Source organism: Lontra canadensis, unplaced genomic scaffold, assembly GCF_010015895.1.
Source record: "Lontra canadensis isolate GAN:19392208 unplaced genomic scaffold, GSC_riverotter_1.0 scaffold108, whole genome shotgun sequence".
In the NCBI taxonomy this organism is placed as follows: Eukaryota; Metazoa; Chordata; class Mammalia; order Carnivora; family Mustelidae; genus Lontra; species Lontra canadensis.
In genome coordinates, this window is record NW_022631102.1 from 246,813 (window position 1) to 257,663 (window position 10,851).

The window sequence follows — 10,851 nt, forward strand, 5'->3', positions numbered from 1 at the left end:
GCAGGTGAGCGGGGGGCGCGGACGGGGCGCACCGGGCCGCCCCTCGGGGCCGGGCAGCACCGCCGCGGGCGCCGCCGCTTGCGGCCCTCGAGGCTGCGCGCCGCGGCGGGGGCTCCGGGCGGGTCCCCCCGCGCCCGCGCCCGCGTCCGGCGGCCCGACCCCGGCCCGCGCCTCCACGCGCTCCCGCTCTGCCTTATTTTTAGGCGGCGCGGCCCATGGGCTATTTCGAGCTGCAGCTGAGCGCGCTGCGGAACGCGAACGGGGAGCTGCTGAGCGGCGCCTGCTGTGACGGCGACGGCCGGACGGCGCGCGCGGGGGGCTGCGGCCACGACGAGTGCGACACGTACGTGCGCGTGTGCCTCAAGGAGTACCAGGCCAAGGTGACGCCCACGGGGCCCTGCAGCTACGGCCACGGCGCCACGCCCGTGCTGGGCGGCAACTCCTTCTACCTGCCGCCGGCGGGCGCCGCGGGGGACCGGGCGCGGGCGCGGGCCCGGGCCGGAGGCGACCAGGACCCCGGCCTCGTCGTCATCCCCTTCCAGTTCGCCTGGCCGGTACGTGTCCCCTCCTCCCCTCCCCCGGCGCCCGCCGCCCCTCCGGCACCTGCGGCGGGGCCCTGTGTGCCGACTGCGCGCACCCGGGCGGGGCGGGGCCGGCAGGGGGCGCCGCGCGGCGGGGCCGGCCTGGGGCGCGTGCTCCGCGGGGCCCGGTCCGCGCCCGGCCACGTGGGCGCGCGGGGGTCGCGGCAGGGGCGGGGCGGGGGGTGGTGGCCGCGGCCCGCGTGCGCGGCGGCCTGCGGCGTGTGCCTGTGTCTCCTTGCGCGTGTCTGTCTTGGGGCGGAGGGGGGGAAGGCGAGGCGAGGCGAGGCGCGGCGCCCCGGGCCCGGGCAGGCCGCGGAGGCATGTGCGCCGCGCGTGCTGGGGCTGGTCTGGGGCAGGCCCTGGCGGAGCCGCCCCGGGCCCGTGGCCAGCCTTCGCCCGCCCTGCAGTTTCCTGGATGCCCGAGGATGGAGGTGGGGGGCAGCTCGGGTTGGCGCCCGGGGACGTGGGCCCCCGAGGACCCAACGTGGAAGCGTTGGCGCAGCCCTTGCTGCTGGCCCGGGACCCTCCTCCTCCCCCGCCGCACCCCGGGGAGGAGGCGGCCCTGGTGTGATCTGTGGCATCATCCCTCCGTGCGCTTTTGGTTTTGTTTGTCCTGTTTTTGAGGAGGGGCTAGGGCTAGACAGGCAGGAACCATGGGCTTGGGACTGCTGGGAGGGATGGGGCTCAGCCCTGTGGACTGCCCTGGGGCAGGCAGGGGATGTGCCCAAGCAGCTGGGTGCGCCTGCCCAGCAACCCCCTCCCCACCCATGCCTGAGCTGGGCAGCTTTCTGAAGCAGAGCCTGCCCCCCCCCCCCACATACAAGGTCCCAGTGGCAGTCCTGGGTGGGGCAGAAATGACAGACGACCTGGAGAGGTACCCACCCCCATGCAGGAACTGGCCAGGGACAGTTCGGGTGGGTTTGGGAGAGGATCTGTGAGCAGGGAGGGGCTAGACTAGGGTGCTGGGGGGATTGGCCACCCAGCCTTCTAACCGAGGACTTCTGGCTGGAGCGGCTGGTGAAGGGCACCAGAAATGTGTCCACCTGGTACTCTAGGCCCAGGAGAGGCTGGGAGTTGAGCTGGCCAAGCTGGCCAAGGTTGGGCCAGGAGGACCCACCCTGTGGAGGGCTGGGCTCCCTGCCCCGACCTGGGCTCTGGGTCTTGTGCTGATGCTTTCTCCTAAGCTCAGACCAGGTGGCCTTGCACGCTACCCCATCCTCGCTCCTTTCGGAGCTCCGAGCTCTAGGAGGATGGCCAGGGTCCCCTCGAGACAGGGCACCGCCCCTGCCTGCCTGACTGGCGTCTGGGGTCTCCCTTGACCTCCGGGCCTTGGGTGGGAAAGGCGTCCCTGATGGAAGAGGCAGAGGCAGGCCTGGGAGGGCCCCAGGCAGTTACGATAAGCTCAGCCCCCTCGTCCTCACAGCGGGGCAGGCAGGTCTGAGCAGAGCCCGCAGCCTGTCATCTGCACTTGGGCCCGAGCCAGGGTGCTCCAGAACGCTACCTGAGGATGAGTTTTCTGCTCGAGCTGGCACCGGCCGGGGTGGGGGCAGGGAGGCCTGGGAGGAATGCGGCAGGGCCAACGCATGCCCCTCACGGCTCTTGGCCCCATGAGCTGGCTGGTTTGGAACGGGACAGGGCAGGCCCTCACCTTCCTGGGAGCCCTGGAGTCTGGGCAGCCGCCCTTGGGACCTCTTCTTGTCCTGCTGTGAGCTGCTTCCCCAGGAGGGGCTCGGGCTCCGGCGGCCAGGGCGGCGGGGCAGTGGCCTGTTTGGGGGCAGCTCCTGTCTCTCTGCTGCCCACCGGCAGCGCATCCTGGCTGCTGGGTGCCTGGCTGGCCTGTGATGCCAGCGCCCTGGTATTTCCGCTCCCCGCGGCCACGCGGCCTTGGTTTGCTGCAAGTCCAGTTCCGTCCCGTGAGCTGGGGCGCGTTGGAAACTGTGTTTGGGCTTCCTTGGGGAGGGTGGGGGAGGGAATGGGGGTGGGTGGGCTGCAGCCAGGGAGCAGCTTGCACTCTGGGGTTTCTGGGAGTAGGTGGTGTGAGGAGGGCCTCGAAAGTGGCCGGAGGGGGAAGGGGGGCCGCTGCGGGCGGGTGTGGGAAGTGGCTCCTCTTGCGCCCTGCCTGTGCCCCTGGAGGCAGGAGGCCAGGGAGCTCGTCTGGGCTCTGCTCTCCTGCACGCCCCTCGAGTTGCCGTTGGCCAGTCCCGAACCTTCCCGCGCTGTGAGCGGGTCCCACGGGCTGTGCTGTCTGTGGTGTGCCATTCCAGGCTGGGGTCAGGCTCTGTATCAGGAGCGGGCCCCGGGTTTGGGGTGCGGGGAGGTCAGGGCAGAGCCGCTGGTCATCTCCTGACCTGCCTCACAGATGCCCCGTGCCTCCTCCTGGCCCCCCAGGAATTCAGTGACCCCCTTCAGTGGCCCAGGCACCTAGCTGATAGTTGACGGGACAGAGACCACGCCTGGTCATGTGCGTGCACGTGCGTGTGTTCATGTGTGTGCGTGCGTGTGCATGCCTCTGTGCGTGTGTCTGCGTGCGTGCTTTCTCTGGGTGCGGTAGGTCGCCAGTGGAGGGTCTGGAGGGGCTTTGTGGGTGCGGAGCTCGGAGGGGCTGGCTGACGAAGGGGACTCGTAGCAGCCAGGGCCCTGTCCTGAGGGAGGGGCCGGCGGGAGGCGCACCCTTTCCTCTTGGGCCAGACCGTGGTACCCGGGACCCCACCCCTAGGTGTCCATTGTCGTGTGCACTGTGGGTCCTAGGGGAGGGCTGTGCGTGTGTGGACAGACCCTGACAGGGCCGCCAGCTGAGATCTCGGGCCACACAGCAGGTTCTGGGGCCCCGCTTTCCCATCTGTGAAATGGGGCCATGTGGGGATCTCATGAAGGGAACGGCGCCACAGGGTGCAGGCTCGGGCTTGGGGGAGCCTGCAGGCTGACTCCCTGGCCTGCGGCATCTCCTCTCCCCCCAGTGCCCCGTGGAAGGCCAGGGTCCCTGAGGGGCTGCAGCGTGCTCCGGGCTGTGTGTGGGGTCGTGGGCCAGTTAGGGAGGATCTGGTGGGTACTGAGCACAGGGCCTGACTCTGTTGTGGCTGGAGGCCATGGGAGCTTGTCAGCTGCGAGTGTCCCCCCAAGATGGGCTGGGCTGGGGTCTGTGGCCGGAGGCGCCTGAGCTGCCCTTGGTGGTGTGAGACACCGTCCTGCCTGTGCTCCCCGCCCCTCCTGAGGAGCACAGGGCTGGGGTGGGCCCTGGCCCCCACCCCAGACCACCCCAGAGCATGCTGGGGCCCCCCACGTGTGACCTTCCCACACCCTGGGAGGGGCTGGGAGTGCTGGCTGGCCACACCCCGCTCTGCACCTTGTCACCTGCTTGGTGTCAGGAGTCTTGTTTGTGGCTGTGGTGTAGGGACAGCAGGGCAGAGCTGGAAGGGCGGCCCCAGCCAGGGGAGCGCTTGCCTGCAGACTGGAGGCTTTGTCCTTAGGCTTTGAGGGGGTGGTCTGGGTGGCAGGCTGCAGCGGGACAGCACTGCTGGAGGGTCCGCGGCAGGGGCGCCACAGGACGGACTGCGGTTTTTCGGGTCTCCTTCAGCTGTTCTGGGGTCACCCAGATGGGGTTGCTGGGGGGCTGTCTGGCCCAATGAAGGGGTTCTCAGGGGAGCCAGGCTGGGTGACAAGCATCTCTAATCTCCAGGTTGAGCTGGGGTCCCCATCCCCAGACCCCCGGGGAGCAGACCCTGGGTAAGGAAGGTTTGTGTAGTACCAGCAGATTGTGGGCTTTGCTCGAGGGGTCCTACAAGGCCCATGTGACAAGGTGTGGGGAGACAAGACGTGGGGAGACCCTGGGCTGAGGTGAACCACCCGGCAAGGCCCTGGCTGCTCTCTGGTGTACAGTGTGGGTGTCTGGGTTCCTGTGTGGGGTGGACTTGTGATCCCTTCCTCCTGCTGAGCCTTGGGGAGAGGTGGCCCCCTCCCCTCTCCCTGGGGACAATGGCGGCAGAGGCCCGGGCTTCTCCAAGGCTCAGGTTTCAGGAAATGTATCTGTGCTTAGAGCTCCTGGCGCCGGCACCGCACTCTGCCCCGTGGGGGGCTGGGCTGCGGACGCGGGGTGCCATGGGAGGAAACCAGGTTGGAGCCCGGGGACTCGGTGGTGGCCCCGGGGGCTGTGCTGGGCCTCCTTGGCCATGGTGCGCCCTGGGCCCTGGGGCGTGCAGTGTAGGTCCCACCCAGGTCTGCCCAGGACCATTCGTGTGTCTTTGGGCTGCTGTGCTGTGTTCCTGTGTAGGATCAGATGAAGCGTGTGGACCTGGCCTGGGGGGTCTGGGCTGGGGAGAAGGTGGTCAGGTGGTCGGGCTGGGGGGGTCCGCCCTCCAGGTGCAGGTGGGACCAGACAGTCTTTCCAGAAGAGGCGTGGCTGGGCGTCCAGGGACTCAGGCCAGTTCGCCAGGGGGGCTGCTCAGCATCAGGCAGGCAGGCGGCCCAGCGGAGGCGGGGGACTGGGGCTGCTCCGCGCTTGCTGGGGAGGTCCTCAGCCATCCCCGCCGGGCTCTCATTGCCCTGGCCCAGCCCTGGAGCCTCAGGGCACCCAGGAGGCCTCCAGTCCAGGCCTGTTGCCTCTCCAGCCCTCTGGGAAGTTGGGGTTGACAAAAGCCTGTCCTGGCCAGTGGCTCGCAAGTCGGGAAGCACGGGGACGAGAGGTCGCTGTTCGGTTGGGGAAACTGAGTCTTGGGGCCTGGCCTGTAGGAGGGGAGGAGGCCCAGCGCGGGGGGAGGGACACCTGCCGGCTCAGGTTCTCTCTGGATGACTCTCTGTGGTGCGAGTGTGGGGAGCCCAGCTGGCGGGCGCTGGGGCCCTTTTGGGTGGGCAGGTGGGGGCATAGGTAACTGGAGCCCGGGGCGCGGATAGAGGCGGTGGTAACCCTACCTGAGCCGCTGGCGAGGCGCTCCCTGCTTGCCCGGCTAGAGCCCAGGTGCTTGTCTTGCTGGCGTCCTCCATGCCCGCCCTCGCGGCCCACTCTGCACAGGGGCCGGTCTCAGGTCTCCCGGACCCACCAGCAGCCCTGCTCAGCTCTGCCTTGGCGACCACGCGCCGTCCGACCCCGCTCCCTCTGTCCGCGTGCCACGCTCCTCCGGCCCCGCGGGCCTGCCGTGCTGTTCGGAGTGCTTTCCCCATCTCGAGCTCTCCCTCTCCAAGGCCTGGCCCCACCCCTGTTTAGAGCAACCCCGCCCCCCCAGGTCCCTGCTGACCCATCTGCTAGTGGCAGAGCCACGCCTGGTGCTTGCTCCACGAGTGAATGGACAGAGTGGGGCCTGGGAAGGAGCTGGGCGGGCCCTCCAGCTGTCACCAGGACTAGGAATGGCCAGGGGAAGGCTGGCCCGAGAGTAGCATTCTTGGCAGAGGGAGGGAGCTGTGTTTGCAAAGGCCCTGGGGCAGGGTGGGCAGGCTGAGATGCGGCACAGCAGGGGCTGGGGGACTGCAAGGAGGGTGAGAGCCATGGGGAGCCCCGAGGGGGTTCTGAACCTTGGGGAAAACACAGAGCCCTGGGGGTTGTTGGGGCTCCCGTGGGCAGGGGTGTGGAGGCCCCACTGGCTGTAGGGAGCTGGCCAGGCAGTGGCCACGGGGAGTGCATTTATGGGCGACTCGAGAAGTGGGACTGAGAGCCTGGAGATAGCCCGACATGGCAGGGAGTGTTCTAGAAGGGTTCCTGTCTGTGTTCCGGGGTGGGCATGAGGTCCTGTGAATCTTCCTGGGGCGTCTGGGGGGCTGTTCTCAGGGAAGGGTCAGGAGGGTGCATAAGGCATACAGCCCTGTGGGTGGGCCAGTGTGTCCTGGTGCTGTCTCGCTGCAGCGACAGTCACAGGCCTGCAGAGGGGTCAAGGAGAGGGTCCCTAAAGTAGGGCCATGCTTGGGCATCTGGAGGTGGTGGGAGTGGTTGGTGTGGCCGGCCGTGGGAGTGGGGCCGGGGTCCAGGGAGGCCGTGGGAGCGGGGCCAGGATCCAGGGAGGCCGTGGGAGCGGGGCCGGGGTCCAGGGAGGCCGTGGGAGCGGGGCCGGGGTCCAGGGAGGCCGTGGGAGCGGGGCCGGGGTCCAGGGAGGCCGTGGCCTATCTGCCGCAGCTGTGTACCAAGGGCAGGACCCAAAGGCTGGGGTCCGCGTGTCAGGGCAGTGGCCCTCGGTGCTTGGCTGTGTAGTGTGTTCTCCCTGGCATGGCCATACTGCAGGCCCAGGAGACGGGGGCGCTGAGGGTGGGGATGAGGCTGGACTCGGCAGTGCGGTCCCCCCTTTTGGGGGGAGGCCAGCCAGCCTGGGATCACAGAGGTGGCCCTGTGCTGTGGGCCCCCAAACCGGGGCATCAGGGCCAGAGGGAGGGGTGGCCAGCATGTTCACGGCTGGGCTGGAAGTGTGGAGCGGCTCGTGTCAGGGAGCCCCGGAGGGTCCTGGCCAAGCGAGCTGGGCCTCCCCTCCTGCTGGAGCTTGTGGCCCGGGGTGACACGGGTGGGGCTGCTTGCTGGCTCTGGTTACTCTGTGGGGAGGGTGGGTTCTGAGGTTGCTGGGTGACATGAGCCCGCCACATCCTCCTGGGAGGAGGGAGTGTGGGGGGCAGCCATGGGCAGTCCCTGGACCTCGGTTTCCCCATCTATGCAGCCAGGGCCCCTCCCTGCTCCTTCTGTCCTTAGGAGGAGGCGGGCCTGTGGCCTGTGTGTGTTGCACTGGGCACCTGCTCTAGTCTGGGGGCTCTGCGGAGACTGTGCCCTCTGCCCTCCATCCCCAGGGCCTGGTGGGGGGAAGCTGGGGTGGTGACAGGCCGTTGTTCCTCTTGGGCCTCTGCTAGCAGCAAGACCTCATGTGTGACAGGCCCCAGCGAGTGGCCTGGGGGCGCTACCCCCAGACCCTAGGGGGGGTACCCAGGGGACCCTGGTCTGGGGCCGCTCACTTGGGCTGTGCCAGGCCTCAGCCCACCGCTCTGCCCGGGTCCCTCTCCCTTTTCTCCGTGCCAGTCAAGCCGGTCCAGCCGGCTGGGTGTGGGCTGCTGGGATGGCAGGAGCTCAAGTCCCCAGAGCCTCCCTCCTCTGGGTCATTTTGGGGTCTCTTGGGATATGGCATGAGGCTGCTGCTCCAGGCAGAGGGGTGAGGTGGCAGGGGGTACAGAGGACAGACCCTCACTGAGCCAGGGGTAGGCTTGGGGGCACGGGGGGGGCGCAGTGGCCAAGGCTGGGGTGAGGTAAGGTGGAGGCAGGGGTGTGGCTGGCTCCTCACTGATGTTCTGTGTGTGCAGCGCTCCTTTACCCTCATTGTGGAGGCCTGGGACTGGGACAACGACACCACCCCAGATGGTGAGTTCGCTGGGAGCTGGGTGGCTGGGTGGGCTGCTGCCTATGGGGCCCCCCTCAGGGCACAGGGAGGCTGACCCCCGTTAGCCAGAGAGATGCCTGTGGCCAGATTCCTTGTCCTTTGCCTGCTGGGGACAAGGGCCCCGGTCCCAGGAAGGCTGCCCCACCCCCAAGGTTCTAGTGCGCTGTGTCTCTCTTTGCCCTGGCTGCTGGGGAGCTCTGCCGTGTGCGACCTGCAGAGCCGTGCACGTGTCCTCCCCTGTCTTGGTTTCATTCATGCTGTTCCCCTGATGAGCACGCTCTCCCGAGGCCGCGTCAGGCACCTGGTGGCCTGAGTGCCCCGAGAGGCTCGCTCTGCCTCCGTGGCCCCTTCTCTGCCTGCCTCTCCTGGATGGGGCTTGAGGGCCCCTCCCGAGGCTCATGTGATAGCTGGCCAGCCCGCGCACGGAGTCTTTGGGCCCTGTGGTGACAGGGCAGGGGCTGTGCCCGTGGACAAAGCAGGAGGGGCAGGGCAGCGAGCCGTGTGTGCGAGCAGCATGGGCTCATGTGGTGTGGGAGTGGTGAGGTTAGTGAGGCCAGGTCAGGTGGTGGAGGCTGTGTGGGCCACCGCGAGGACGCTGGCTTTTCCCTGGACGCTGGAGGGCTCGGGCTGCTGCACGCAGGATGCACTGGAGGCCTGGGATGGAGGCTGGTGTGGACACGGCTGTGAATCCCGCAGGTGGCGGGGTGCTGGGCCCACGGGCAGCCTCGGGTGGAATGGGTCTCTGGCCACGGCGGAGTCCACGTGGAGACACAGGGCTTGCTGCGGGGCTAGACCTTGGTTGGGTTGGGGGCTGGCAGCACGGAGGGGCCCCCGGGGGGATGGCTGCTCTGTGGTCGAGGGCAGTGTCACCAGGGTGCCGAGGCAGGCTGAGCCCCGGGCCCCGCCGATGAGGATGCTGGGGCCTGGAGGGGCCGAGCTGGGGGCAGTGCTCAGAGGGCACCAGGCGGGTCCAGGGACAGGCTAGCAGGCACTTTGGCCAGACGGGCTCTGGGGGAGGGGTGAGGGTGTGAGGCCGTGTCTGGAGAGGCTGGAGTGGGCAACGTCGCCAGCTTAGAGCTGCGGAGGCCGATGCACCCGGCACCCCCGGGCCGTGGAGCGGGGAGCAGCGCAGACGGGTACGGGGCTGTGGGGCAGGGTTTCACGAGCCGCTGTGCCCAGGGTGGTCAACCTGCCCGCTCGGCCCCTCGGGCCCAGTGGGTTCCTCTGCCGCGAGGCCGGGCTGCTCGAGCTCCTGGCCCAGGCGCGTCTCAGGGCGAGAGAAGGCTCTTCCCGGGACAGGGCCGTGCTCGCTGCTGGGGGCGGCCCTGCGGACAGAGGGAGAGGGAGGGCAGCCTTGCAGAGCTGCGGCCCTGGCCCCCCGCCCCCTGGCGGCCCGGCCAGTGTCCCTGCTGCCCCCCAGCTCCCCGGGCAGGCAGCCTCGGCCCGGCTGACTGTGCCGCCCCCCCAAGAGGAGCTGCTGATCGAGCGGGTGTCGCACGCGGGCATGATCAACCCCGAGGACCGCTGGAAGAGCCTGCACTTCCGCGGCCACGTGGCCCACCTGGAGCTGCGCATCCGCGTGCGCTGCGACGAGAACTACTACAGCACCACGTGCAACAAGTTCTGCAGGCCGCGCAACGACTTCTTTGGCCACTACACCTGCGACCAGTACGGCAATAAGGCCTGCATGGACGGCTGGATGGGCAAGGAGTGCAGAGAGGGTGAGCGGCCGGGCCAGGCGCAAGGGGAGGTGAGGGGGGCGCGAGGGGGGCCCGCACACCCTCCCCCGGGGCTCTGCGGCCTCACGCGCTCCTCCCTGTTCCAGCCGTGTGCAAGCAAGGATGCAACCTGCTCCACGGGGGCTGTGCCGTGCCTGGCGAGTGCAGGTGAGTGGGCGTCCTGCCCTCGGGGGTCCCCCAGCCGGAGGCTCGGCTGGACCCTGCCGGCTCCCGGGCCCTCCTGCCCTCGGGGGTCCTCCAGCTGGCTCCCCTGCACACCCCCCCACGCACCCTGGGCCCCATGGCTGAGTGGGACAGCAGGGACCCAGGCCTTGCTCTCGTGTCACTTGTCAGCACAGTGACGCCGACAACCGTCATCGTGCCTGGGCGGTGGCTATGCAGGGCGCTTCTGCGGGATGGCGGGACAACGGGCCGGGGAGGTGGCCAGGGCGATCCCACCTAACTCTGGGGCCAGGAGCTGGCCAATGACCGGTGCCCAGAGCACAGGAGGCACCGAGGGCATGGGTGGACACAGAGAGAGGCTGAGTGTGGGAGTGGGACATGGGGAAGAAGAGGGGTGCTGGAGGGGCTGGGGTGGGGTGAGATGGACCAGGGCAGCTGCTGTGTGGGAAGAGCCAAGTGGGGAGGCTGCTGCAGGGCTGGGAGGTGGTGGGCGAGGACCAGCAGGAGACAGGGAGGTGGGTGGGCCCCACAGGCATCCTGGAGTGGATTTTTTTAAAGACTTTATTTATTCATTTGACACAGGAGAGAGATCACAAGCAGGCAGAGAGGCAGGCAGAGAGAGGGGGGAAGCAGGCTCCCCGCCTAGGAGAGAGCCCGATGCGGGGCTCGATCCCAGGACCCTGAGATCATGACCCGAGCCGAAGGCAGAGGCTTAACCCACGGAGCCCCCCAGGTGCTCCCTGGAGTGGGCTTGAAGAAGGGCTGGGAAGGAGAGCGGGGGGCAGGAAGGACCCCAAGTCTGCTGCGGAACTGTTGAACGGCAGAGCTACCACGACTGAGGCCAGACTGCCTTGGGCAGAGGAAGGGAGGTGGTGTGCGGGAGGGGGTCATCGGCATCTCTCTGGTCCCGGGAGACACTGCCAGAAAAGAGGAGTGATGTGACCCAAAACACGTGGGCCGGGCCGGGGTCGTACGGTCACCGGGAGATGACATGGGACGGGCTGGGGGTCGTGGGGGTCACCGGGAGATGACAGA

At 68.8% G+C, this 10,851-nt stretch overlaps 1 protein-coding gene across 2 annotated transcripts in view; it reads left to right on the top strand.

The window, feature by feature from the left end:
* Positions 1-10,851, top strand: part of JAG2 (jagged canonical Notch ligand 2) — a 25,927-nt gene that overhangs the window by 3,820 nt on the left and 11,256 nt on the right. The window contains exons 2-5 of one of the 2 annotated variants that reach the window (XM_032839634.1): positions 204-554; positions 7,839-7,896; positions 9,385-9,636; positions 9,741-9,801. In XM_032839634.1, coding sequence (XP_032695525.1) covers positions 216-554; positions 7,839-7,896; positions 9,385-9,636; positions 9,741-9,801 — 710 coding nt within the window. In that variant the 5' untranslated portion in view covers positions 204-215. The remainder of the gene's footprint in view (positions 1-203; positions 555-7,838; positions 7,897-9,384; positions 9,637-9,740; positions 9,802-10,851) is intronic. The other variant, XM_032839635.1, reaches the window with a different exon arrangement.